General features: G+C 40.0%; 1 protein-coding gene across 1 annotated transcript in view; it reads left to right on the top strand.

Annotated features, from left to right (window-relative positions):
- Nucleotides 1-25,602, top strand: part of erbb4b (erb-b2 receptor tyrosine kinase 4b) — a 240,689-nt gene that overhangs the window by 148,627 nt on the left and 66,460 nt on the right. Inside the window, exons 4-11 of the mRNA XM_028393608.1 lie at nucleotides 5,977-6,108; nucleotides 9,189-9,254; nucleotides 15,150-15,268; nucleotides 16,222-16,363; nucleotides 18,632-18,745; nucleotides 19,021-19,147; nucleotides 19,533-19,606; nucleotides 24,303-24,393. Coding sequence (XP_028249409.1) covers nucleotides 5,977-6,108; nucleotides 9,189-9,254; nucleotides 15,150-15,268; nucleotides 16,222-16,363; nucleotides 18,632-18,745; nucleotides 19,021-19,147; nucleotides 19,533-19,606; nucleotides 24,303-24,393 — 865 coding nt within the window. The remainder of the gene's footprint in view (nucleotides 1-5,976; nucleotides 6,109-9,188; nucleotides 9,255-15,149; nucleotides 15,269-16,221; nucleotides 16,364-18,631; nucleotides 18,746-19,020; nucleotides 19,148-19,532; nucleotides 19,607-24,302; nucleotides 24,394-25,602) is intronic.

Raw genomic sequence — 25,602 nt, 5'->3', positions numbered from 1 at the left:
CGATAAATATTGCAACATTCTCATTTCAAATGGGACTGAATCAGGTATATATTTTTTCCCAGTGTAATTGTTGACAAAGGACACACACATTTTGAATGGAAACTTAGCAGTTCAGACTGCAGTTTAAGTATAGTCGGTGAGCTGTGTTGAATTTCGTTACCCAGAATTCCTTTTACCAATGACTGCTGTGCGTCCAGGGAGACATTTCTTCTTCTGTCCTCTCAGACAGCCATTTCTCTCACCCTGCTTCTTTTTCATTTGTCATACTGCTCTTTGCCCTCTCCAAGGAGATATATCTCTCCTCTAATGTAGAACTATTTTATTTATTTGCTATTATCAATGTCACTTACTTCCAGCTGTGCTATGTAACTTGTTTTACACCCAAATACTTGACTGTCAGGCCGAAGGAAAATAAAAATGAGACGTTGGTTAGATGATTTTGAATTCTTTTATTCGTTTATTTTTCATAGATTTTCTACAATGTGCATGTGACGCTGTGCATGTGATGCTGCGGCAGCCACTCAGCCATGAATGTCGGTCACCATGTTAACATTAAACATGCTTTTATTTCATATACGCGCGTCTGCATACTGTATGAGGGGCACAGTATGTAAGACTCGATCTTTAATATCCTCCTTTTCCTTCCATTCTGCTTTTCCCGTCTCATGGTTTCATTTTTTTTTTCTGCAAACCCAACAATATGACACACACACACACGCTACACACACACGCTACACACACACTTCACACACTGCCCACGCTGGTGCTTCTGACCGCAGTATGGTCAGAGACAGTCAAATCCCAGTGCTGCCATCTCTCTGGTGAACCTCTCATGAAGCACTTTTATGTAGTCGAATTAATGCAGTTGTTCTTTTCAGGTCAATAGTTGAACACATAAAAGTGCAATTACATTTGAATGGGCAGCACTTCTTCGTTCGGGGACTGCTGTAACTGTGTTAAAATTGCATTTCATTCCTCAGGGGGCTGCTCCATTCATTGACCTTATAGAAGATAAGAAGTTTGTGATGCCTTCTGCTATATATTTTACACTATAGTGCTTATATTAAGTTATTCATTGTTAAATTCTAAAGTGGTTTTGTTACACATTCATGTGAAGTATTACAAAGGTGAATCCAGCTAGATGTACAAGTGTCACTTATGTGTTATTACAATACTTGAAATATTAATATTTCAATCTTCTTGTGGTTGACTTGTAATAGCTAGCCTATTTAACCCTTAACAGAGTATGTTCTGAAGATTACAAGAGAGTGCAGTATCCAGCCACTAGGAGTGCTGTTGTGCCACTGATTTCATGAGACACAGAAAAGAAGAGACTGATGTTGAGATGTTTATTAGCATGCAGAAGCTGAGCATGCAGGTGCTTATGGTTTGATGCACTGTTTGTAGCTCAGTGTGCGTCCATAGAGATGTAAGTTATGTTGTTTATTTACCAGATGCATTTTATTTTTTATAACATTTATGTTAGCAGTCTGCTAATTAAGATTATATTTGTTCCTAGCAGTGTTAGCTAGCGTCGCGGATGGTTTAAATCGTCATTTATGTTATGTTTATACCACTGACCATTTCATTTGTTGTTAGTTAAATATATATGATATATTATGATTATACATTTCAGATTGTATATTTAGATTTCAAATAGAATTAAAAATGTAGTTTAAAACGTTAGGTTACTTTTATTTTTAACTGATTATGTCATGACATGATTTGTTTGTATTTGGACTTGAGAGGTGAAATCATTCATCTGTGTGGGGACATTTAAGCATTTAAGGCTCTTTTAAAGGCTCTTGTGAGGCACATTTTTTGCACAGTTCCTACCCAGTGTGCTTTGGGTTATTCATATGGGAATATCCATTTTTTTTGTGGCCCATAACTTGCCTTGAGTATAGAAATTTATAACTTGGCTTTTAGAAATGATGGTGGTTATTAGTGACTGGAATAATGGTGCTTAGCTTAAAAGACTGAAATCATAGGCCTTGAAATGTTCGGCTAGGAAAGGTTTTGTTATTTATTTGGGCCAAAGTTTTTTGTACTTATGGAACTATATAAATTTACACATGGTGAAAGTGCATCTGTGCAGGTAAACACATGCTATATGTATGTGTCAGGGCTGCATTTCCTTGGCAACAGTGGGGACTGGAGGACAGGGATGGAACTGTGTGGTAGCAGCAGATGATGGATGGGAGGGAGATCACCTATTTGTAGAGCAAAGGCAGAGATTTGCTGTCCTGACTTCTGCTGTCAGCAGCCGAGCAGCTCAAAGCGCGGTGATTGACGCAGCGCTGTGTGGCAATACAAGCTGTGTCTGAAAACGCCACAATGTCTTCATGTCTTCTCTAAAAGCTTATTGTTTAACAGTGAAAGCATGTGTTCCTTTTTGTATTTAGCTGGTCTCTGTTATATGAACAATATTTTAGACAGTTATTTCTGTTTTGGTTGATGAAATAGGTGGCCTCCATTCTCTCATAATCTAATATTCATAGTTGTAAGTCATTGTAATATATTTGTAATGATAAAGTCTGTCTGCCTCCCTCGAGCTTCCTAAATGAGCTGAGAGTAGTTCAGGAAGGTACAGGGTCAGTTCAGGTCTGAAGCAACTTCACTGGCTGAGAAATAAAGGCAATGTGGAATTTCCAAAAACTGTCCACTGACTGTAGAAGTAAGTAAAACTACATTGATCTACAAAATAGATATACTGCTGAATCTAAAGTCATCAGCACTGTTGAAGTGTTACTAGAAAAACTGTCCAGGAGATGTTCACATAAGACTCCAGGAAAACCTTCTTCTACTCACCTTGCTCTGCTTGAGCCTCCCACTTCTCTTTGATTGTTTGGCAATGAACCCATCATTGATAAAGTGTTTTTTTTTTTGTTTTTTTTGTTGCAGTGGGACAGCAGAGTTGGGCCACTATTCACCCACCCCCTTTTCTCCAGCTCTTGTGTAAGGATTTAAATTAGTGACCTTCTGGTTACAAGCCTACTGATAAACCAAACTGGTAATTTAATTGATGCTCAAGGCTCGTATAGTAATGAGGGCCTCATTACTGGCAACCCTGAGCCATGTATGTGTGAGCCTGTGTGTGTTTGTGTGTGTGTGAATTTTTTTAAACATTCTTTTTTTTTTCTTTGTGTGTGTATGTGTGTGCACTTATTCTTATTTTGGCATTTCTGCCCATCTGTGTCTGTGGAGTACAGCCTAGCAACAACTTCAGCCTTCTACTGCTACTACTGCTGTTGCTGTTGCTGCTGGGATGTCCAGCAGGATCCTCGCCTGAGCATTTAGCCTCTTTGACCCAAAATGCATCCTCATCTTCCCACAGAGTTTCTCCCCTCTGTTCCACTGAGCTCATAACAGCGCTGAGGGAAACCAAGTTGAAGCCCTCAGAGTCAATGAGACAGTACAGTGGAGACCCGGGATAAAATCCCCAGTTTCACAGCTAGAGAAAAAGAGAAAAAGAAATGTCTCTGTCGTTTTGATTGAATACCTGTCTATCAGCTGTAATTGCCCTGACTGCTGGAGTGTTTTTCGGAATCTCTTTCTGCCACTCTAACTTTCTAACTACTGTCTGTGTTTGCTCCTACTTACTAGGTCAGTCTTAGCAGACAATAAATGGACTAAATGAGTGAAAGTGTTTTCTTCCATGAATTGAGCTGCACATGGATGTTGTTCAGTATGCAGAGGAACGAACCCTATTGGGGGATATTTGATAATGCAATCTTCCAACACTGGAGCCAATCAACCATTTATTATGGTATTTCTGTTGCCCTACATATTTCTTCATTAAACAGTCCACACAACACATATTAATTCACTTTCCAGACTCATTAATATGGCTTTTTTTTCTAATGGTTGGTTTGCTGTTTGCCTCCCAGTCTTAATCAAACTCATCCCCACACTGCAATAAAGGATAAAAAAAAAACATCACAACAAGCACTTACCATCAAAATAATTGCCTGCATACATTTGTTCTGCCTCCCTGAATTTGATATTGTTTTTCTCTGAACGGTCATGCAGCCCGATGCTGGAGATTGCTGCGCCTTTTGTAGCAACGCGCTCATTCAGAGGAGTTGCTCTCAAGACACAGGAGGGGGGATGGGTAACTGAGAAAAATGAGCTGTAGCTACGTGAACAAACTAATTAAGGCATTTTCTCTACCCACGAAACAATCAACAACATGACTTAACCATTGATCTCTCCCCGGCCAGCAAACAAGCAAGCCTAGCATTTACTCCTAATTAAAGTTGAGTATTACATGTTATCATAGGTATTATGTAATATGCATGTATTCATTATTCATGTCTGCATGGAAGAGGCCATGGGAAACACTGTAACTGTCCTGGGCAAAGAGCCAATCTGTTAAGTATCACAGACAAGAATAAAATAGTAATTCTGAGGCAGAAATAACAATGCAGGCTAACAATTTGGCAGGTGGAAAATGCAGTTTCTGAGGTTAGGGTTTGGCCCTTTAAAGGTGTTTTAACAGGTACAGGTATGGGCTGGTTGGATGATAATCTATAAATAATCACAGACAAGAATGACTTCTAGTTATTTTGAGGCAGAAATAACCACTCAGGCACTCTGTTGAGGCCTTAATCACTATTTTGCAGGTGGAAAACAACACTTTTGAGGTATTTTTGAGGTCTTCATGGGTATAAAGGGGTTAGTTAAAATATAATTTCTTATATGCGATAACCAAAATGAATTCAAGTCATTTGGAAACAGAGCTAACCTACACTTTTTCTTTGACATTGATCAAATTCAGTCATGCAGTGGTTTTGTGGTATTGTTGCAGTGACATTTGATTTGACAAATTGAAGTGGCTTCCTGTTTTTTAACTACACACGTGACCAGATGTGTCTTGGAAGTGTTAAATTTGATATATTTTTGGCTCAAATTAGAAGCCAGCCAGCTGAGATGAAGGCAAAAAAATACACAGAGGATGTACGTGTGTCTTTCTTAAGCAGTGTTGGGGTGTCGTGCTGGCATTTTTCTGTCATAATAACTACTTTGCTTTGTTTGCTGGTTTGTCCATTGCCCTACTTTGTCGTCAGCTTCCTATTGTGCAAACAATTTGAATTTGAAACATGGCCTCCTCCTGGCCGGATGATATCCCTCCTGTGGTGAGAGGCAGGATTAATTTCTCTCCCTAACTCCCACCACACATGCAAAAATGTGAGGAGAGCTGAGGTTGGGGGTGGGGTGGGGGTGGTGGTGGTTGTATTACCTGTGCAGGTCCCCCCACCACCTATTATCCAAGGAGTATCATTTAATCGAGCCTTTGTGGGACGATCCTGCATTTGGTTATGCGTGTGGCTGGCGGGGTGCCTCGTGTATGATTATGTGTCTCATCGGTTTCAGCCCTGTGTCAGTAATCTGTTTGTAGGGAGATAGAGAACACACACGCTCTGTAAATAATGCAAATCTGCTACTGGGCTTCACTCTGTCTTTCTTTCCTGCCATCCGTCTCTCTGTGGCTTTGTCTCTCTCCTTTTCTTCTCTCACTCTTTCTCTTTCGCATAAAAGTCAGGATTAAGCATTCTCTAAACTCCTGCACAACAATAATCTGAGCCATCCTCCGTATCCAATCACTTAGCAGACCGTGTGTGTGTGTGTGGCAGGAATCAATCTTCATTCTAAGTCTGGTGATCATTGGTTCGACAAGGCAAAGATAAAAATATAATTACAAAATTGTTGTCCCTTCCTGAAGCTTAAGTCGCACATAGTGTGAAGAGAAGGATGAGAAAAACAACATGTTTATAATAACAGCTGTATGACATGGCTTTGTCCACACTGCCTCACAATAAACATCAGATCAGTGTCTTCTCCTCAGATGGAAGGTAAAACTGACCATCTGCCATCATGAGTAGAGAAGAACCCAGAATTAGGAAAAACCTAAAGAACTGCTTGTGTGTGTGTCTACATTAACTCAATGTGTGTCTCTCTCTCTCGTTTTCACAGAGATTCTGAGCGGAGGTGTGTACGTTGACCAGAACAAGTTCCTGTGTCACGCTGACACAATCCATTGGCAGGATATTGTTAAGAATCCACGCCTCCATCCTCTGGTGGTGCCCACCAATAGCAGTGTCACATGTAAGTAACCCAACACCTACTTCGTGTGGCAGACCAGTGAATCAGTGAATGACTTTAAACTTCAGGAGCCTTTTTTTAAAGCATTCATTCACACCAGAAAGCTGCAAAGTACAACCATGGTTTGACCTGCTGGATTACAGGATGCATTGGTGAAAAGAATAAATGTGGCAGAACCGGGAGGATCATCTGTTGCAATCAATTCTTTTTTTTTGCCAAAACAAGTTTTGTTAGAAAACTATACAACTCCAAAACTGACAGTTCAGTTGGAGACCATTTCGCTACTAGAAGCTAACATGGCCTCAAGCTGCTAACTTCAAGCAGTGTAGTTAAAGCATATAGTTACTGCCATCCTGGAAAAATGATATAGAATCTGAGAATAAGCCTCTCATGAAGCAGAATACAACATGTGATTTGTCACAGTAGTTTTAGGAGATTAGTAACATATACATCAACTTAGTGTACAGTAAGTTATGCTGTTAGAAATGTGTTATTCATACGAGAGTGCTGAAGTTAACTGAATCCAGCGGGCCCTGTGATGGTGTTATCTTTTAAAAGATCCATATTTTATTGACTTTTATCACATAATATCACAGTCAAACCACCACACAAAACGGGTGGACACTCAAAAGAAATAATATTCAAAAGTAACATTTTTTATTTATAGGTAGGCTTATATAAGACTGGATAGAAATAATTGTCAGATGTATTTTACAAATCATAAATATCGTAGTCATATTTTCCCACATTAATCTGTGAATGTTCTAATTATTTTCTTTTCAAACACTGCCAACCTTTTGTACCTCTCAATTTCTCTGACTTCCCATTTCATTTTTTTTTTCTTGACTTTACATATGGCTGTGTGTGCTTTGCTAATGAGAATATGATCACAGATGTGATTACTCATTTGCTTCAACACTTTTGTGTAAAGCAGAGCTTGCGCTGTCTGACTTTGAGTTGACTCAGTATTAGCCTGTAAGGAGTGTATTCAGGGGTTCTTCATTGAGTGGCAGCAAAGAAAAACGGTCCAAAGGAGTCCTCCCACATGTTAACCTGCTGTGTAATAATAAAAAAAATACATAATCACCCCATGACCCTATTCATATTGATATACACAGCTTAAATAGCCCACTGTAGCCAGCTGGAAGACATGTTAACGATCACATAGAGTTATGATGGGATTTGTTAGGGTGAAATAAACACAATCTGTCCTTGTGGAGAAGGGGGGGGGGGGTCGTCGAGGTGGTTGCAGCATATTAAGTCACCTTCTCTGACCCACTTCTGTTCATTCACAGACTAAACCTCTTAACACACTTCTTTCCTCCGGTTATTAATTTAATGCTAAAGCTCTTTCACATTTAAATCTGTTGTTTTGTTCATGTTTTAATCTGTCTCGTGTACAAAAAGCAAAACTGTAGAATTGTCATATATGAAACAAAATGAGGAAGTCCATCCTTGGATATCAACTTCCTGAGGGCTGCAGTTGCATATTAACAACTTGAAGCATTGATATTCTGCTCAATCACCCTCCTCCCTGCAGCCCTGTTAGCCCTGGATCGACCCCTGCTCCTGTGGAAGTGCTCTACCCCTGCCAAAAAGATCAAGGGGTCTTCAAACTTGTAATCCACAACTGAGAACATAATCTCCATTTCATTCTTTTAGGGTGACACAAGCTTTGTGTTGTTATTATTGCTTGTGACTTGTGCCACCTTTTCCTTTGTGTTTTGTCATGCCCCTGTTCATTTGAACCACCCAATCTGTCTTCTTGGCCTTACACCAGCAGTGATATGGCACCATGTTTGACATTTTAACCTTCAGGGGCTGTTAAAGATTATGGTGCAGGAAAGTGGGTGGGACAGGTTTATTCTAGGTCAGAAGCAGCGATAGTAAAGGGCCTTGGACACTGAATGAAAAACTCTTTGACTTGACTTCACAGGGCATGCAACTCAGAGGAGAACAAAGATATAAGTGCAGCAGAGGTTCTGCACACTTTGGCACTGTCAGACAACCACTTATGGCTGAATGACATTTATATTATTATCCTGTTTGTACTGTATGCTGCTTTTCATACACTCAAGACTGTCGACCGCTCTCAAAGTGAAGGGAGCAGGCGGAGAGAAACACAAAGGGACAAGCTGAAGGGGACAAGACAAAAAGAGACAGGGAATTAGGTGAAAGAGTGATGAATCAGTGAGGGATGGACTGAGGATGAATGTGATCCAACGTGTGGTGGAGAGGCTCACAAACGAGGAAAAAGGAGGGGGGGGGCAGTAGATGGAGAGGCTCGTTGTTGGGCAATAGAGTCAGTCTGATGCTAATAGCTCTCATCTGGAGAGGCTGATGGACAGAGGACAGCACTTCTGCACTTATCCAGACTCACTTCCACCCCGCAGTCAATTAGTGCACAGTCAATTAAGTCCTCCAAAAACCCAGAAAGGCTCTGGCTAAAGCTCTGAGAGTACGATGCTACTCGCTGCTTCTTTACTGCTTTTATCTCATCCTGACATGTGTAGGTTTCATGCTGGGCTGATTTAGTGTGGAGTGGCAGAAAGAATGATCTTATTTTCGCAAAACAACCTGTTCCAAGGTTATTTAAGATTTAATGGCTGGAACAGCACGTACCAGCCAGGTACAGACGCAGTTTCACTGCAAGTTGCATTTAAAATACCTAAAAAACACATGATTACATTTTATATAAAGTCAATGTAGAATTTATTTTATTACAAGTGTAACAACTTAGGTCGATTACATCAATTAATACCAATACCAACATCATTATGCGCAGTATAATTAACTATGCCCAGCCCTAGTACTGTACCTGCATCTTTGCAGACTGTTTATTATGGTAGGTTGTAATTATAATAATTACCAAGCTCTCACAGAGTGCTCGGAATGCACCTATAATAAGGCACTGCATCTCAATACACACACACACACCTGGTTCAGGTTGGCCTTCAGAGGAGTGTTTGGTGACTCCAGCTTAGTGAATCTGGCCTATTTACTTATTAAAGCAAAGTATTTTTGGAGAAGCATATTTGATGAAGCCTCTTGCCAACCGCCTCTTCTTTTGAACTTGTGTGCAGGTCAGAAGTGCCATCGTTCCTGCAACGGTCGTTGCTGGGGACCCAAAGAGGACCAATGTCAAAGCTGTAAGTACTCACAATTATATCACTATTATTAGATGAGGACACGTCTAGTGACCTTTCAGTGGCTTCCTCTCCATGCAGCTTTGGATCACAGAGAAAGACCTACACGTTCTAAGACTATATTTCACGTATGCTCATGATACACACAGTGTATGACATTAAGTTTGTTGCCAATTTTTGATTTTATGAACCAAACCCTAGCATTGATGATATGTTCTAAATGTGAAACTAGAGATATCTTTATGGTTATTATGTGCCTCAGTTGGATTTTGACTGGTACCAAAAATACACTGTATCACATTTTACTCTGCTCAAATCCATCCTGATAAATCCTAACCAAATTTTAAACTCATTTTCTGACTTTAAATTTAATTAGATCATATCTGAGGCTGTAACATACCACACAGAGATAAGATCAAATAATGTTAATTCTAATTCTGTCTGTGTGATACCATACTTTTATAAAAATCAATGGAAAGCATGCAGAAGACTATATACCAGTGTTCATATTTGGTTTTCATTAATAGTACTTGCAATCTTTAATGGTGAAAGTTTTCTTATTTTTGTTCAGGAGTTTTATTTATTTTGTGCAAAATGTAACTCAAATTATTGGTTAAGGTGCAAATGGGTACATCTGAGTAGCAGATCTCTGGATTTATACCTGGCCATTCAGACCATCTGCTTCACACCATGTGCATCATGTAGATATATAAAAAGTGCTTTAAAAAATCTATAAAAAAATCTCTAAAATCACTTGTTCCTTCCTTAATAAAACTCCACCTGAGAGAGAGCTCCTTTCTTCAGGCCTTTAAAATGGCCAGCTCCGGCTTCTCTTTGCTGGACTACATGCATAACACAGTCAGTGAATTCATTCACACAAAAGTTTGGTCTCACACACATTTTGTCCTTTTTTTCCATTACACACATCTTTTTGTTTACCTCCTCAGTCTGCCAGTTTGAGTGCACTCGCCTTGTCATCAATTTCCTCTCTTTCCATCACTCCGTGCATGGACCACTTCATCTATGCCTTCCAACTCTGGCATGTCTTGCCTTATTTGTTCTGCGGTCACGATCTCATTAAGATAATGAGGAATGAACTGTTTGACCAGGACCTGTTAACAACACGTCAGAGACAGGGCTCAGATAAGTCCAGGCCGTGTCTGTCTGCCTCCTTTTAGCTGTTATCACACTATCTCTCCATCCTCATCTGTTCATTCACAGGCTGATTCATCTTTCTTCCATCTTATTTTCCTCATAACCTTTAATTTTGTTGTGCTGAAATCCTCTGAATGAACAAGTCGAAAAACTGCCAAACAAAAATGACTCTTCTGACATTTTCATTAATAATCATTCAGCCGTCTCATAATCAACAATAGACTGTAACTTTTAATGTCCATAACTGTGTAGGAGAGTGAACACACACAAGACATAAACACAACTCATGTCATCTTTGTTATATTTTTGAGAAAAATAGTCTCTCCATGGTGCTCCACATCTGTGCATAGACCAGCTCTTGTTACAGTAATGTCTTCACACATTCACAATAGAGCAGAGTGATTGTAAGTATGATTTACAGTATTAACATAGAGAACATGTGCAGCAACTTCTTCCATCTACAAAAAATGTTCTGTTAATGTCTTGGTTGCCATAGCGATGTGTTCCATTCTTGATATTACATGCAGTTATTCACACAATTGCAGGAGGACACTGTGGTTACCATTATATTTCAGCTTATGTTCTTGTAACAGATGATGTTGAAGCTTTGGCGTTGGGTTATTATTCTGCTGGTAGCCTATCATCAGCATCCCAATTCAATATGTCCTCATTTCTTAGAATCACTGGCAACACATTACAAGTATCCAAATACCCATGATAGAAAGACAGAAAAGAAAGACATTTCTTGGCTAAAAAAAAATAGGTAGTTTTACCATTTCTTCTTACTTTTTGGGCAATCTTCATTTCACGTTTCACATTTTTGGACACTTTGAGACTGAAGTTGTATCCGCTCATAGACTGTATATATGTAATATGTACGAAGCATCCTCAATGTCACTCATAGATCTTTGAAGAGCCAGTTGGACTACCCGTCGGTGGCTGTGATTGTTGCCAAATTAGAAGCATCGTAGTCTGATTCAACTCCCAATATAGACAAAAAGGTGGAGCATGAGTGGAGCTGAGGCAGGTGGCGGCAATTGCGGAAGCAGGAAGCTCCTGCTGTGCATCAGCACCTGCGTGTCAATGAAAGTGATCACACCCTCCTAATGTAATTAAATAGAGGGATGTATTACAAAAAAACCCTTATCACCAAAATGTTTTTTCTACCAGGGTGTTAATAATGTTTATTGATTCATGCTCTAAAGTAGGATATTATAACATGGGAGTCTATGGGATTGACTTGCTTTTGGAGCCAGCCCCTAGAGTCCATGCAGGGAAATGCAGTTTTTAACGCTTCCTTGCCACCATCATGTCCTGATATTGCCGCTTTATTCCACACTTCCAGCTCCAGCTATAGAACAGCATTGTTGTTCATTTGTTCGTTGTGTTTGAGTCCACCTGGGAAATATGGGTGCAATATTCACTCTCTGCGAGCCCTGCAGGCTGATTATCTGTAAAACATTCTGCTGTGTTCATCAGTAAAGTCTGGTATTTAACTGTGTTTTTAGAAGCCTGAAATAATCAGGGATTTTATATCATGTATTTCAGTAGCTAAAAACTGGAAAAATCTACTGTAAATATTTATTGACAGGAAATACAACGTGTGATGTGAGAAGGCCACAGTCAGCACAGCAATCACCTTGGGATATTACATAACATTGTTAATCTATAAAGCATAAATTCTTAGGGATGCAGTGAGAAACTGGATATCTCTCATCTTCCTTTGTGCCCTCCTTGTGTCTATTGAACAGCATTGAAAGAAAGCTCTGAGGAGTCCCGGATCCTCTAAAACACACAAAAGAGAAGCTCAGAGAAGCATCGAGTGAGCGGAATCTTTATCTGTTCTATCAGATGGACCAGAAGAAGAAGGAAATGTCGTTACAAATATCCCACTGGGATCACATGGAGGAAGACAGCTCTGCAGTCCTGACAGGACTGGATTTCTTTCTAGTCTAAATAAAAAGACATTGTTTCAGTGTAAATTATCATTAGGAACATTAATTGGCAACAAGATTTCTGCTTGTCAAACTACTCATAGCATAGCTAATAGCCTTATAAGCATTTGATATATATTATAAAGACATTATAACAAAATCAAGCTTTATTTATGTAGCACCGTTCATTCAGTAATATTAAAATAAATCTTAAAGTAAATACAATTGAACAAATAAAATGGAATATAGGTTGAAATAGTGGTGAATAATTAAAAAAATGAAACTTAAAAATAAACTTAAATAAAAACACTTTAATCTGAATGAAAATAAAATATTATACTGTACCTCATTATAGACAGAGAGCTTGTGAATCAAACTGATGCTGTTTCAGTGGGTACTCCTCACCCCTTCCACCTCTCCATTTCTGTAAAAGTGTGCAAAAAAAACATTATTGATGAAGTTCTTTTAGAAAACCTGATGTAGAGAAAAAAATCGCTCATGTAAATGGGAAGTGAGAGGCAGTGGTTCCTGTGACTGATGCCGCTGTCCACAGTCTGTTCAAATGGAAGCTTCCAGGCATATTTCATGAGATGGATTCCTTCTGTATTTGTTGTCACTCGCCAGTTTTTTTTTTTTTCTTTAAAGTGGAAGTTTAAAACCAAATTGATAAACAGCATTGCGTCTTTTTCTGGCAAGGTCATTTGTTTGGCAGAGTGTCTTTTGAATAAAGCAGGCCATTTCATTTTAGCCCAGGCGCTGTTAATCAAATGCCACTGATGGCACATTATGCGTACAGGGTAAAATGTGTGTGTGTGTCGGTGTGTGTTCTCGTCTGGTTGTTTGGTGACTTGTCCATACCTTGTATCTATCATGGTGATAGTATCTCCTCACTGAAACATTGAAAGGTAGAACCACCAAAAAAAGACAAACTGTGCATTAATACAACGAGCCCATCTTCTCACCAGGAGAACGGAACATGAGGTTATTTCAGTCCTTGAAAACAGAACATATGTGTGTCTTTCTACAGCTGTGCTGTGGGTAAAAATGTGTTCTTGCAGATGGGAGAAATCTGCCTTGTAAGATGTGTTTAACGCTGTCAAAGGGTCTAATTTAACCAAACACTAGAAATAATGAGAGACGACGTTTCTGCCTAACTCCAGGTTAATACAAATATCAGCAAGGAAGTGGAGCTGTTTGGTTTTAATCTAATGATCCTCTTTTCCTAAACCTAACCAAGTTGTTCAAACATCCACAAAGCATTGTGATGATATGATCTATTATACATGTCTAGTTGTAAACACCCACAGCTGCAACCTTTTCTTATCCATCCCCAGTATCTCCTAGGTTAGTCATGTTTCCCAGCTCTATCGTATAAACTTTAAGCTGCATCTCTTACCAGCTGTCCTAAACTAAGAGATGGCAGTGTCCTATGTACAGTTACATATGGTTGTCAAGAAGAGAAGCACGCAGACACATGGCAGCCCATGTGATTGCAACAGGCATAGGAGGAATCAGTGGACAGATGTTCACCATGAAGGTAGCACAGTGAGGGAGATGGGAATCACTATGTCTCTGTCACATCCAGCTAGAGAGACCCTCAGGGGAGCATGCTGGGATAAGATGACATGATTGAAGATAGCTAGTGGGTGGTAAAAATGCTTCAGCTTCAGCTGAACTCACCTCACTGCAGTATTCATACACTTCACCAGGCAATGGCAGGGCCGATGTAAGAGGGGCCCCAAACCTGCTCATCCAGCAGTTTAAAGAATACAGTAGATTTTAGATTGACGGACTAACTACCTGCAGTAAATGACTCTTAGCTCAGAAGGTTATTAATTAAACCACATTCAACCACCAGAACATCCACACTGTATGGTTTTAATGTTCCATTTTTCTTAAACACATTGCTGGGGAGTTAAAGTAGCAGTGTGGAGGATTTGTTGATACTTGAAGACCCTGACCCTGTGTCTGTGAAGCCCATCCCTGTTGAAAGCCCGGTCTGGAGAGTTGCACTTGCAGGCTACAGCCAATTGGCCACTAGCACATCTGTCTCTATGTGAGAGGGGGTAATTCTAGATACCACCAGGTGCTAGAAAGAGATATGCAACTCAAAAACAACAACAGCCAGAGGTTTAGGACAGGACCACAAACACTCACTGACCATTATCTAATGGCAGACTATCGGCTTAGAGAGCTGCTGCCCTGAAGCGTGAAGAAGCCTGAGCAACTCCTCCTGTAGCCTACTCTTTCCTTTCTGTAGAAACCAACACATTCTCCTGAAGAAACACCCCCAGATACAACACATTTATGATGGATAGCCTGAATAGAACATATGGGCATATAAGCCAGCATCAATAGATCAATAGGACTATCGTTGCCATGTCCACAATTGGAGTCAAACTGTGGTGGTACAAACAGAGATGGACTGTTGTAATGGACAGCAACTTGGAGTTTGTGTCTTCCTGACACCAGGACATTTTGGCTCATAGTTACACCTTGTTTTCACTCAGGGTTAAGTATTAAAAAGTGCTGGCAAAGAGTGGGTGTTAAAAACACCATTTTTTTGCTGCCTTGGTGATGAGCTCCACCCCCCATTCATAAAAGAGATGCAGCCAGAGAAAGATGGAAAGACTCTTTGCATCAACGACTGAAACGAGCTGGTAGAAACATGTCCGTTCAACAAGGCTCATTATAAACACAATATTGAATTTCTGTCATTCTTAGTGTTCCTTAAAGCTTAAAGCTTAAATGTTGTTTACACTTGTTATAACACCATGTGAATACTGTCTTTGTTTCTGTCCCTCCACAGTAACTAAGACAGTGTGTGCCGAGCAGTGCGACGGAAGATGCTTCGGTCCCTATGTTAGCGACTGCTGCCACCGTGAGTGTGCAGGTGGCTGCTATGGCCCAAAGGACACAGACTGCTTTGTGAGTGAACACACACATAACACAGTCACACTTTTTATCATTCATGGAAAAAGCCAGGCAGAAAGAAATTCCTAATAAGCCCAGATAACCCATTTCCATTGTACTGTACTTTACATTTCTTGTTTTTCAATCTGACTCATTTAGCTGTGACTTTTTCTTTCCTTTGATTCTGAGTATGTCTGCAAATGGATTTTGTCTTCACTTTTTTACTTACTCTTAAAATGCCACTTGTATGACAAATATCATTAGCTGACATTTAATTTCCATTTCTTCTTGACATGAGTGCCATTGTTAAACACAGACTTCAACAAGAGAACTCTTCATTCTGGCCCTTCTCCTTTTGCTCTATACGTTTTTTTTTTCTTTATCTCACTGCATCTTAAGCTTGTTTCTCCTATTGTAATTCAGAGTTTATCACTTGTCGCATTCTTTAACCTTCTTCTTCTACACTTCTCCAATTATACTCACACGGGAATGGTTTAGAAAGTCCTTTTAAAGTAGACTCCAACTTGGATACTGAAGTCTTGATATATTATTATGAACTTTTTTCTAAGACATTATGGTATACATGTTCATTTTTGGTCATAGCTCAAGCTTAAATTTGGATTTGTACACCATTAAGTAGCCTTGGAGTACCCTGCTATTCATTCACATGTTTCACTAGTTTTACTCTCAGTGACCTCATAGGACTATAAAATCCTGGGATTCCTACTAACCTTCAGAAACTGAAGAACCCTTTTGGTTAAAAGGTGTTATGTCCATGGATGGAACTGACAATTTTAGTTGGTGTTGGACCTTTAGCTCATCTATGTCAATACATGTTCCCACAGTGACCAAAGACACACCTGTGTATGATTGTATTACTAAATGGCACAAGGAAGAAGTGAGAAAATATGTTTGTTTGATAAGAATAAAATGACCCTTTAAGTGAAGAATCTGTTGTGTTTTTGCAGGCCTGCACCAACTTCAATGACAGTGGGGCATGTGTGACACAGTGCCCCCAGCCATTTGTCTACAACCCCACCACCTTCCAACTGGAGCACAACCCCAGAGCAAAGTACACCTATGGAGCCTTCTGTGTCAAGAAGTGTCCGCGTAAGTCACACCACCTGGTCACACACATACACACACACCTGCTTTATTGAATCAGTGCCATATAAACCATTAATAATATTTATAATAGTTCAAAACCAAAGGTTAAGACTGAAAAAAATTTTTTTAGAACTTCTGTATTTTCTTTCCTTATAATGTATTACAGTCTATTATTGTTTAATAGTCAGTCCAGTTTGTCTCCAAATATTGGATAAATGCTGATTAGCTGATACATGAAGCATGCTACTGATAACAACAAAGGGACAGAGCTGTGTGTGGTCACTGCACATGTGTCAAAATAAGCCTTTGGTCTCTTCCTATTTTCATAATGCCAGGATAATACATAATAATTCTCTCACCCACATCCCTCTGTATCTTGTAGACCGCTTGTCACATGTGCCTGCAGAGTGCACGGACAGCAACAAGAGCAGTTATGTCCTTTAAATGCCTCATTTGCATTAGACTCCGTCAGAGACTCTGTCAAGTGTACAGCTTCTTCCTGCCTTGCCTTGACATACAAATCAACAGAGTGCCGTGAATAAGAACAGCAATTACATACTGAGCAGAGCTTAGATTTCATTTAGTCTTTAAGCTTCTCATATCCTGCTTATTACTGCCACTGGATCATATATCAGAGCAAATAGTGCTAACACACATAAAGCTTGTTTCCTTGATAACTTGTATGTGTGTGGTTTTGTGTGCTCATGAAGCCCGGCTTGAGTTTCAGATATTACTTTTTCAGAATATTAACAAGTGTTCAATCAATTTTGAGAGTTAGAATTAGACTAGGTTACATAGGGCTTTGGCATTTATTAAGGTCAGTCCAGCGATTTCATTATGTCAGTGAAGGTTCTCACAAAGTGTAAGTGAGTGCGTGTTCTTGTCTTTTGAAGTCAGTATTTAAATCAGTATTTGTCATTCTGTATGAAGTAGATATATCACATGACAGAAGAGCAAAGCAGAGCAGTTCTTTAGATTCCTGCTGCAGGGACAGAACTGCTCACTTTCAAAAGACAGTGCCCTATTTTAAATTTTTCCTGCTGATAGAGGAGCTAACAATCCAATGCTTTGATCCAGAACGTTCCACAGGTGATCACTGGGTTTATATTTAGTGAACAGGTCGTGTAAGATAAAAAATATTATTATTAAGTTTGTTCTTAGTAGAGCGGAATGCATGTTTTAGTATTATTTAATTTATTTTTTTGTTATTGTTGTTACTTTATTACTTTGCCAGATGTTCACAGAAATGCTTTAATTAAAAACATTTTATATTCCACATGCTACACATGCATAAATATGAATTTCTTATAAACAAAAAAACAACATAAACAAACTCCTCTCATACAGCTATAAGTTCAAACTTTCTGACCTCATTTGAACACATACTAATATAATTCTGACCACATTCAGTTGCATTTCTTTAAATTGCGGGTCCCTTTTTTCCATATTATGCTTGATGCAACTGGGACAAGACAGTTGTTGCATATAGTGAAAATAATAATCCTTAACCAGTCCTTATTGACTCTGTAGCATCTAAATACTGCACAGCTGGTCAAAATCTCCTCCCCACACTCGCTCATGTTGCCGTCTACCTTCAAACAGTCTGTGTTGTAGCCTGGGGGGGGGGGGGGTTGTGGCAACTGGTCTTTGCAGAGCAAGTACAGATAATAAGGAAGCTGGGGATTTTGTCTGCATCCTCACCACATCTCCTCTCACTGCCATGCACCATTGACAGTCCCAAGATTATTCTGCACGTTCTCCAGCCATTATTTGCCTAACCACTCACCATGCCTGCAGCTAATTGTGGACACCTCATGCTGTTCTCAACATCAGTGAAAAGGCCAAGCAGCAGGAAAGGAAGTGGGACTTCCCTGTGCTTGAAGGCAGAGTTCTTTCAGATACAATATAACTATTTAAATATTTAGTGTGATGAAACTAAGTCCCTTATTTATTATTATTTTCAATATTGTAGTATGTAGTCAACTAATGTGTTTGTACTCTTTAGCCTCAGTTAGTCTCACAGCAACAATAACTGGTAATTATTGGTCTTTTTCTTTTGATTATAAATGTTGTGTTTTACAACATATAACCTCGATGAATGAAGGTTTTATTGTCTTTATTCATGTACAGGTAAAGTGGGCCGATGTGCCTCAGCAGTGTGTTTTTTTATGTGATTGTCTGTGCACTCCAGTGCCACTTACTGTACTGTATGTTCCTGTGTGACAAACAGCAGCCATCTGTATCTGACATTTACGATGACTTGTTTTTCAGATAACTTCGTGGTGGACCATAGCTCCTGTGTGAGAGCGTGCCCGAGTAACAAGATGGAGGTGGAAGAGAATCGCATCAAAATGTGCATCCCTTGTACTGACATCTGCCCCAAGGGTAAATCACATCAGATGTTGAAAAACTAAGTAATTAATCTGTAATTTTCCAATTAGTCACAACATTATGTGAGTACAAACTAGTTACTACTGGCCAAGCACGTGAATAAATCATTGCACTTTCAATGTGACATGTAATGTGTGAATTCTGTCTGTTAATATAGAAACATTTTCATAAGCAACTCTGATATCCACTGATATTTTACAGCCTCCCTTATTTATTTTATGTTATTTTTTGCATCCTATCTACCTGCTGTTCCTCTGTGTCCTGCCTAGCCTGTGATGGAATAGGAACAGCCAGCTTACAGGCGGCTCAGACAGTGGACTCCAGCAACATTGACAAGTTTGTCAACTGCACCAAAATCAACGGAAACCTGGTGTTCCTCATCACCGGAATCAAAGGGTGAGGTTAAAGAGTGAAAGGTTGTGGAGCGTGTTTGTCATTTGCAGGCATTCATGACAAAAATCTGTATAACATAATTATAATTACATTGTTTTGGGTTTAAAGGGACATTTTACCCTTATACCCCTGCCGAGCTATTTTTCCATCAGTTCCATAGTTTTGTAAATATTTGGTGGTAAAGATTTAGGCCTTTTTTCCAAAAATACATGAATAAAACTAGATGGCAGTTGATGGTGGGGATATTTTCTAAAGCAATATACCTCTAAACTGAATTTCATAAGAATTTGATCTGGTGTTGTGGATTTATCACACGCTCAGTCAGTGCAGCTCAGGTTGTTCTTCCTTCTTTGTTGGTGTCATCCTGATCTCCTATTATCATTCACAGAGACGTCTATCACAACATAGAAGCTTTGGACCCAGAAAAACTCAATGTATTCCGCACCGTTCGAGAGATCACAGGTGAGAGTGGCACGTGTGTCCGAGCACATGAATTCATAACCAAGCAGATAAACAGAATTAACTTTTAACTTCTCACGCACATGTACTGTGCATGATGGATGTGTGTGTGTGTGTGCCCTCATGGATATTTGCACAAGTCCACCTCACTCCCTCCCCTTGAGACTGTCCACACCAAGGACAGACATCGCAGCACAAGATGAATATCATATGAGTCTTTCAATCTCCTCTCTCTCCTCCTCCTTTCCCTCGGGGGAGTCCCGGGCCTTAAGTCCCACAGTCCCAGTTCTCCCTTCACGCACCATGAAGAAAAGATCCAGAACATGTGGTGCGCATCGTTAATCCTCCCGCTCCCCTTTGACACCGACACTTTTGAGCTGCAATGTAGACTGTCATTTTTCCAGGCCAGACATTTGACAAAGCCGTCAGAAAGAAAACCTGAAATTGTTTATATAATAAATAGTAAATAAGAAAAATTCAGGACATTTATTAATGTTTTGGTCCCTTACAATTAAGCGAAAGCGAATACACATAATTAGTTATAACTCAGAACAACAGGTTGTGAATGCACAGATGTGTATGATAAATGTAGCAGCACTGCAACTGTTACCAAGCACATGGTACAGATCACCAGTAAGTACCCATGTAATAAGCAGGATGATATGCTGCAACGTGGCCATTATAGCAAACTTTAACCCCATTCAGGCTGATGGGGGCTCCTCTGCTTCATGTCAGGGTCCCATGTGACACTGTCGGGATTTAGATTTGCTTTAATGACCCGCTCACAGCACATACACACATACACACATACTTACATACAGAGTAAGACACCAGCAAATAAACCCTTTGTGGTTTAGAGGATTCATATCAGGGAAGCTGAGTGTGCAAAAGGCACAAAGCAGCAAAGATTGGATGGTTTTAAACTCTCATTCACTTATAAAACATGATTAGCTTGCAATCTGTGTCATTACTGTGTAATCAGGTAATGTCTTTGTAAACCGCACCATTATTTCAAAACTGTGAGTGAAGAAATGCAGCCTGAATGATTCTAAACCTGGACTTCTGTTGGTTTATTTCTGTTTTCCTTCTTAAGGTTAGAGATTGCAGCTTTCTGAGCAGGTGATAGGGCATAAACCAGTGGCCATGTAGTGAGACATATGTGTCTGCTCTGCTTGTCATCTGAGCTGTCAAGTGAACGTGACTGCTGACAGAGGCAGCCAAGAGGTCACAGCTAGCATTGCTGTAGCTTTCAAATGAGCTGCGTAGGAGGACAGCTCTCTTCTTCTCTTTCCCTCTGCTGCTCCGTGACTCTTGCCTTTTTTTTTTATTTCTTTTTTTTTTTTTCAGGATCTATAAAGACATTTCACCAGGTCAGGTTTTACTCAGAGTGGGTGATCAACTCAACACAGTTTAACATAAGTGGATTGCTCAGTGTTGTGACTCAGAATGTAATCACCACAACTTAAGCACTCTTAACCTTTGCTTGTGAGCCCATGGCCTTCTTCTCTAAGTGGCTCAATGGTGTAATTTGCTGTGTGCATTGGTGTGCTGCTGATGTGGCAGCAGAACATGAACCGATGCTTGGTGATCTTTTCACTTTTTTTTCTGCTCAAATTCACTCATTGTCAGAGGTGAGAAGGCAGACTCGCTGAGGGAGAAGAAAAAACTTCATTATTACTGCCATTAGAACAAAGATGAATTCTTCCCCAGTGACCTTTTGACTTGAATTACAGTAGTTATGTCCATTGACATAAGCCTTTTGTCATGTTCTGAAGATCGGTTTTGAAGGTTATTATAAGGTATATAAAAAAAATTACATTTGTCATGAGGGAAATAAGACCGAAACCATTTTTTGTGCCATCTTTGATCTGGTAGTGGATGTGTAAATTGTCTATGGCATGCGCAGTCCTTACCATATCATGTTAAGTGTATCATATAGCTGCAGGTATTACAGCAGTCATTGTCCACCATGAACCTTTCCTTCTGCTTATTTTTCCACTCTTATCCTAAAAAGGTGGTATAGAAGTGATGCGAGCTGCATTTTAATTGTTCTCAGCAGCAGCATCAGCTTTATCCAGTTTACTTACATGCATTCTTTTGAAAGTGCTGTGCCTCCCCATCAGATCTTTTTTGTCAATCTTGCGCCCAAGCCTAATGGGCCGATGTTGGTGGGTGCATGTTGAGTGTTCCTTACGTCAGCAGCAGCCTCCCTGTGAAGAAAATGTACAGTCATTGTAATCATGAAGGAAATTATCACTATCATTAACACAGGTTTTGGTCTCAACATATGTTATAGAACAGATTTGATGTACCTATTTACACTAGTTGTATCATTCTAACTGTGGTGCTGCCTTATCCCCTGATCTAAAGGCTGCATCATAGCAGATGGGCATCTTTTTTTTACTCATTGCCTCTGCTTTGATATTGTACAGTAATAGCTTACATGACAGTGACATTATTTTTTTGCAGTGTGTCCACCTCAGCACACTCCCCTGTGTCTATGTGATCGTTTTAGAGACTTCAAAGCAACCTTGTATAAGCTGAAGTGACTCCCTCTGGCCACACTCTGACCCATTTACTTGCTACCCTGGGGAACCCACTTAAGTAGTGGTTGGGATAAACATTATACTATAGATACCAGTTCAAGTGGCTAAAATAGGAGCAGAAGGCTGTCATGTACTGTATGTTCCCTGGAACCTAATGTACACCCCAGGTCCTGCGTGTTTCCCCCTCATGAAGCCCCAATGATATTCAGCGCAGCTTTAGGTTAAAAAAAACACCCACCACAAAACCATCAGGGATTCAGACCAGACTGCCACTTGTAGCATTAGGGCACCACTGCTGGTCTGAAATAGCAATATAGCATTAGCCTCTCTAGCTGTGGGTGGCTGTATTCAGAACTCATGGAGCCATGTGGAGCGCAAGATTATTTTTTTCATTTCTCAGTGGGTGGCCAGCTGTTTACTCCCTGAGTGGATGCAGTGCAGAATAACAGCACATCCACTAGAACACAAACTAACCCATGCTATAAACCACATAGCTGTGTATGAGGGGTTAAAAAAAAAGAGAAAACACGCCTTTGTGCTGCAACTGGACACCAAACACTCATGTAGAAAGGACGAGGGAACACACTTCATTGTACGTGTTTTCCCGTCTAAGGCTCTGTAAGATATAACATATGTCTGCCGTTAGCACATGACTACATCAGCACAGACAAGTGTGCAGGAGGCAGTAGACTGTTATCTTGATTAGGGAGCATCCAACCCCTCTGAAGTAGCACTGTAACAGAGTAGTCAGATGCCTCGGCGCTGCAGGTTTTGTCATTAAGACAATTAGTGTCGACAAGTACGTTAACAATTCTATAGCACAGTTGCCTCGGGGCTAAGAGGCACTTGAAGCGTTATAAACTGCACACCATGAGGAACGAGATGGGGCCCATACAAAAAGCGTTGTTAGCCTTCAGAAACAATCATTTTCCTGCAGTATATTTCAGAATTCAGTATAAATATCTCATAAGGCTTTATAATGGAATGAGTTAGTATTACTGTTTTATGATAATGGTTTCCATCATTATACTCACATTCAATCTTGTCTTGGAAAAGGAGTAAACACAGAAAGAGTGTTCTATTCTACATTACTTAGTGAGGCATTGTTTTCTGCTTTAACTGTGCACTCGTGCATGAGACTAATTGCTGTGGTGTGAGGATGCATATCAAATTCTGTTCCTGTCCATTTCCATCAGCCCTGGTGTGCGATTCTTTACAATTACCTGACTTTTATATTACCTCATCAAACAGCCTTAATAAGCATATGTTCACACCCTGCCACTGCTGAGCCGGGATTGACATAACGAACAAAACGATGTCCATGGTCTGATAAACCTGCTGCTGAAGGTTATCGCTCTCTCATTAACAAGACTAAAAACCCGCTTTCTTTCTGTCTCCACCCTGCATTCCCATTCCTGGATGAACCAGCATATGTATCCTGTGGGAGGAAATCATACAGTTTAATATAATGGAGTTGAGATAGTGTTATTGATTGTTAAATGCCCATCACACCCACATTTTTTTTTTATTACTTCCACCTCCTCGGCTTTGTTGTGAAGGCAGCACAACAGCAGCTAATGTCATTTGATTTCCCTTCCCTCCACCGTCTAACTCCTTCTTTTCTATTCTCCCCCCTGTGGCTCTTTTCCTTGGTCTCATAGCCCCCTTCCAGCTGTTTTGTTTGTCCTCTGGCATTGGCTTGGGGATTGTACTCCCTGTACTGTTCCTCCACTAAATATTTCATATTTCTCAATCCATTATTGAAAATCCTAAATGAGCCACAGCCACCATCTCTGCTTTTCATTTAAGCTTCTAAATGATTCAGCAGTAGAGGGGCAGATAAAGGAAATGCAAAAATATTGATATGTCAGACTTCACACTTCATAGCTGGCACTGGACTCCTGCGCGGAGTCGCTGTGGCCATAGCATTTTTTTTTTCTAGCTTAGAATTGCTTGGCTGCTTTCAGGGGAGGCTCAGGTGGTGTAGTAACTGTGGCCCTGGTATGTTGCTAATTCTAGAGAGATGCCAGCTCACCCTACTCAATTTATCCTTGTCACTGTGTGAAATGGACAATAGGACAGACAGGTGATTCCAGTCTATCAGCTCTGGCAACTCATTGTAACCTGTGTGTATGTGTGTGTCCCCCATTTAGGCTTTCTTAACATCCAGTCTTGGCCTGACAACATGACAGACCTGAGTGTTTTCTCCAACCTGGCAACTATAGGGGGAAGAGCGCTGTACAGGTATGTGATGACATTTTTACATTACATTTCTGTCAGAAGTGAGTGTTCAGTAAATTAAAGGCGAGCTGGTATATCTGGGTTTAGTTTTGTTCTTGTAGCTCCTTGTAATTTTTCAAAATTATTATTATTAGTGTACATGCACTGTTAATGTTTGAACAAAATTCACACAGATTGTAAAACCACCTGAAACCTAGAACAATCAAAGCTTTTCAGGTTTTCTTAATGATTATGTTTTATTCAAAGTGTCAACCCCACCTAGTGAAAACCACGGAACCTTATTCTGAAAAAATGACGAGAGCCTCAAACATTTTTTTATCCTGTTTTTATTGCACGAAGAATTACACAAGAATTGCTCTTTGCCAGTTTAAAGGATAGGAAGTAAGAAGAGCCTTAGGTAGTGAAGTACTACAGGCAGCTAGCATATTGAGTCACTTCTTTATGTAAGTTAATAGTGAATGTGTTTTTTTTTGTCCTTCTGAGGCTGTGCATGTTAATTTTTACCACAGCTTTGTTATTTTAATGTAAAAGTGCTCTAAACATTTCTAGTGTGGCATTTGTATGACGCCCCAGTGAGTGTCAGCTGATGATGCAGTGTGGACTGTAGTATGCTGTGTGATTTTTTTGTGTGTGTGTGTGTGTGTGTGTGGCTGCGTGTGCGTGTGTTTGTGAGTGTATGTGCACGGCACCTGCCTGCAGATGGAAACAGCAGGCTGCAGTACAAATTACAGTCTGCCACCCACCCTTGCTCCGTGCTTGATCCTGCACACTCGCTGTCTATCTGATGGCTCTGACACTCCACTGGCCTCCTGTCATTTTTAAACTGTGCAAGTGGAAGTGGGGGCATACAGGATAAAGTTAGGATGGGGGCGGAGTGGGTGGGGGTGGCGGTTCGGATTGCTGGTAGTGGAATGATTAAAATATGGTGATGCCCTGTTGTTCCGGCAAAAGGCAAAAGGCAATAGATGTTATAAGGAATTTGTTTGGCAATACTACAATATCAAAGATTATAAAAAAAAAACATTTTTGTGCTGTTTATTATTATTATTATTATTATTTTTGCCAATAAATAAGCTCACAGTGAACATGGCAGGTCACCTATGATGTGTTTAAATGATGATATTTCCTTAAGACACATAATGAAAACATTTTTGTACATGACATCCCTGCATTATTACTAAAATAACATAACATGCTGGCATCACATCAGTT

This window comes from Parambassis ranga, chromosome 21, assembly GCF_900634625.1.
Source record: "Parambassis ranga chromosome 21, fParRan2.1, whole genome shotgun sequence".
NCBI classification, from domain to species: domain Eukaryota; kingdom Metazoa; phylum Chordata; class Actinopteri; family Ambassidae; genus Parambassis; species Parambassis ranga.
Note: the sequence above shows the minus strand (reverse complement) of the source record. Positions and strands in the feature narration are given on the sequence as shown.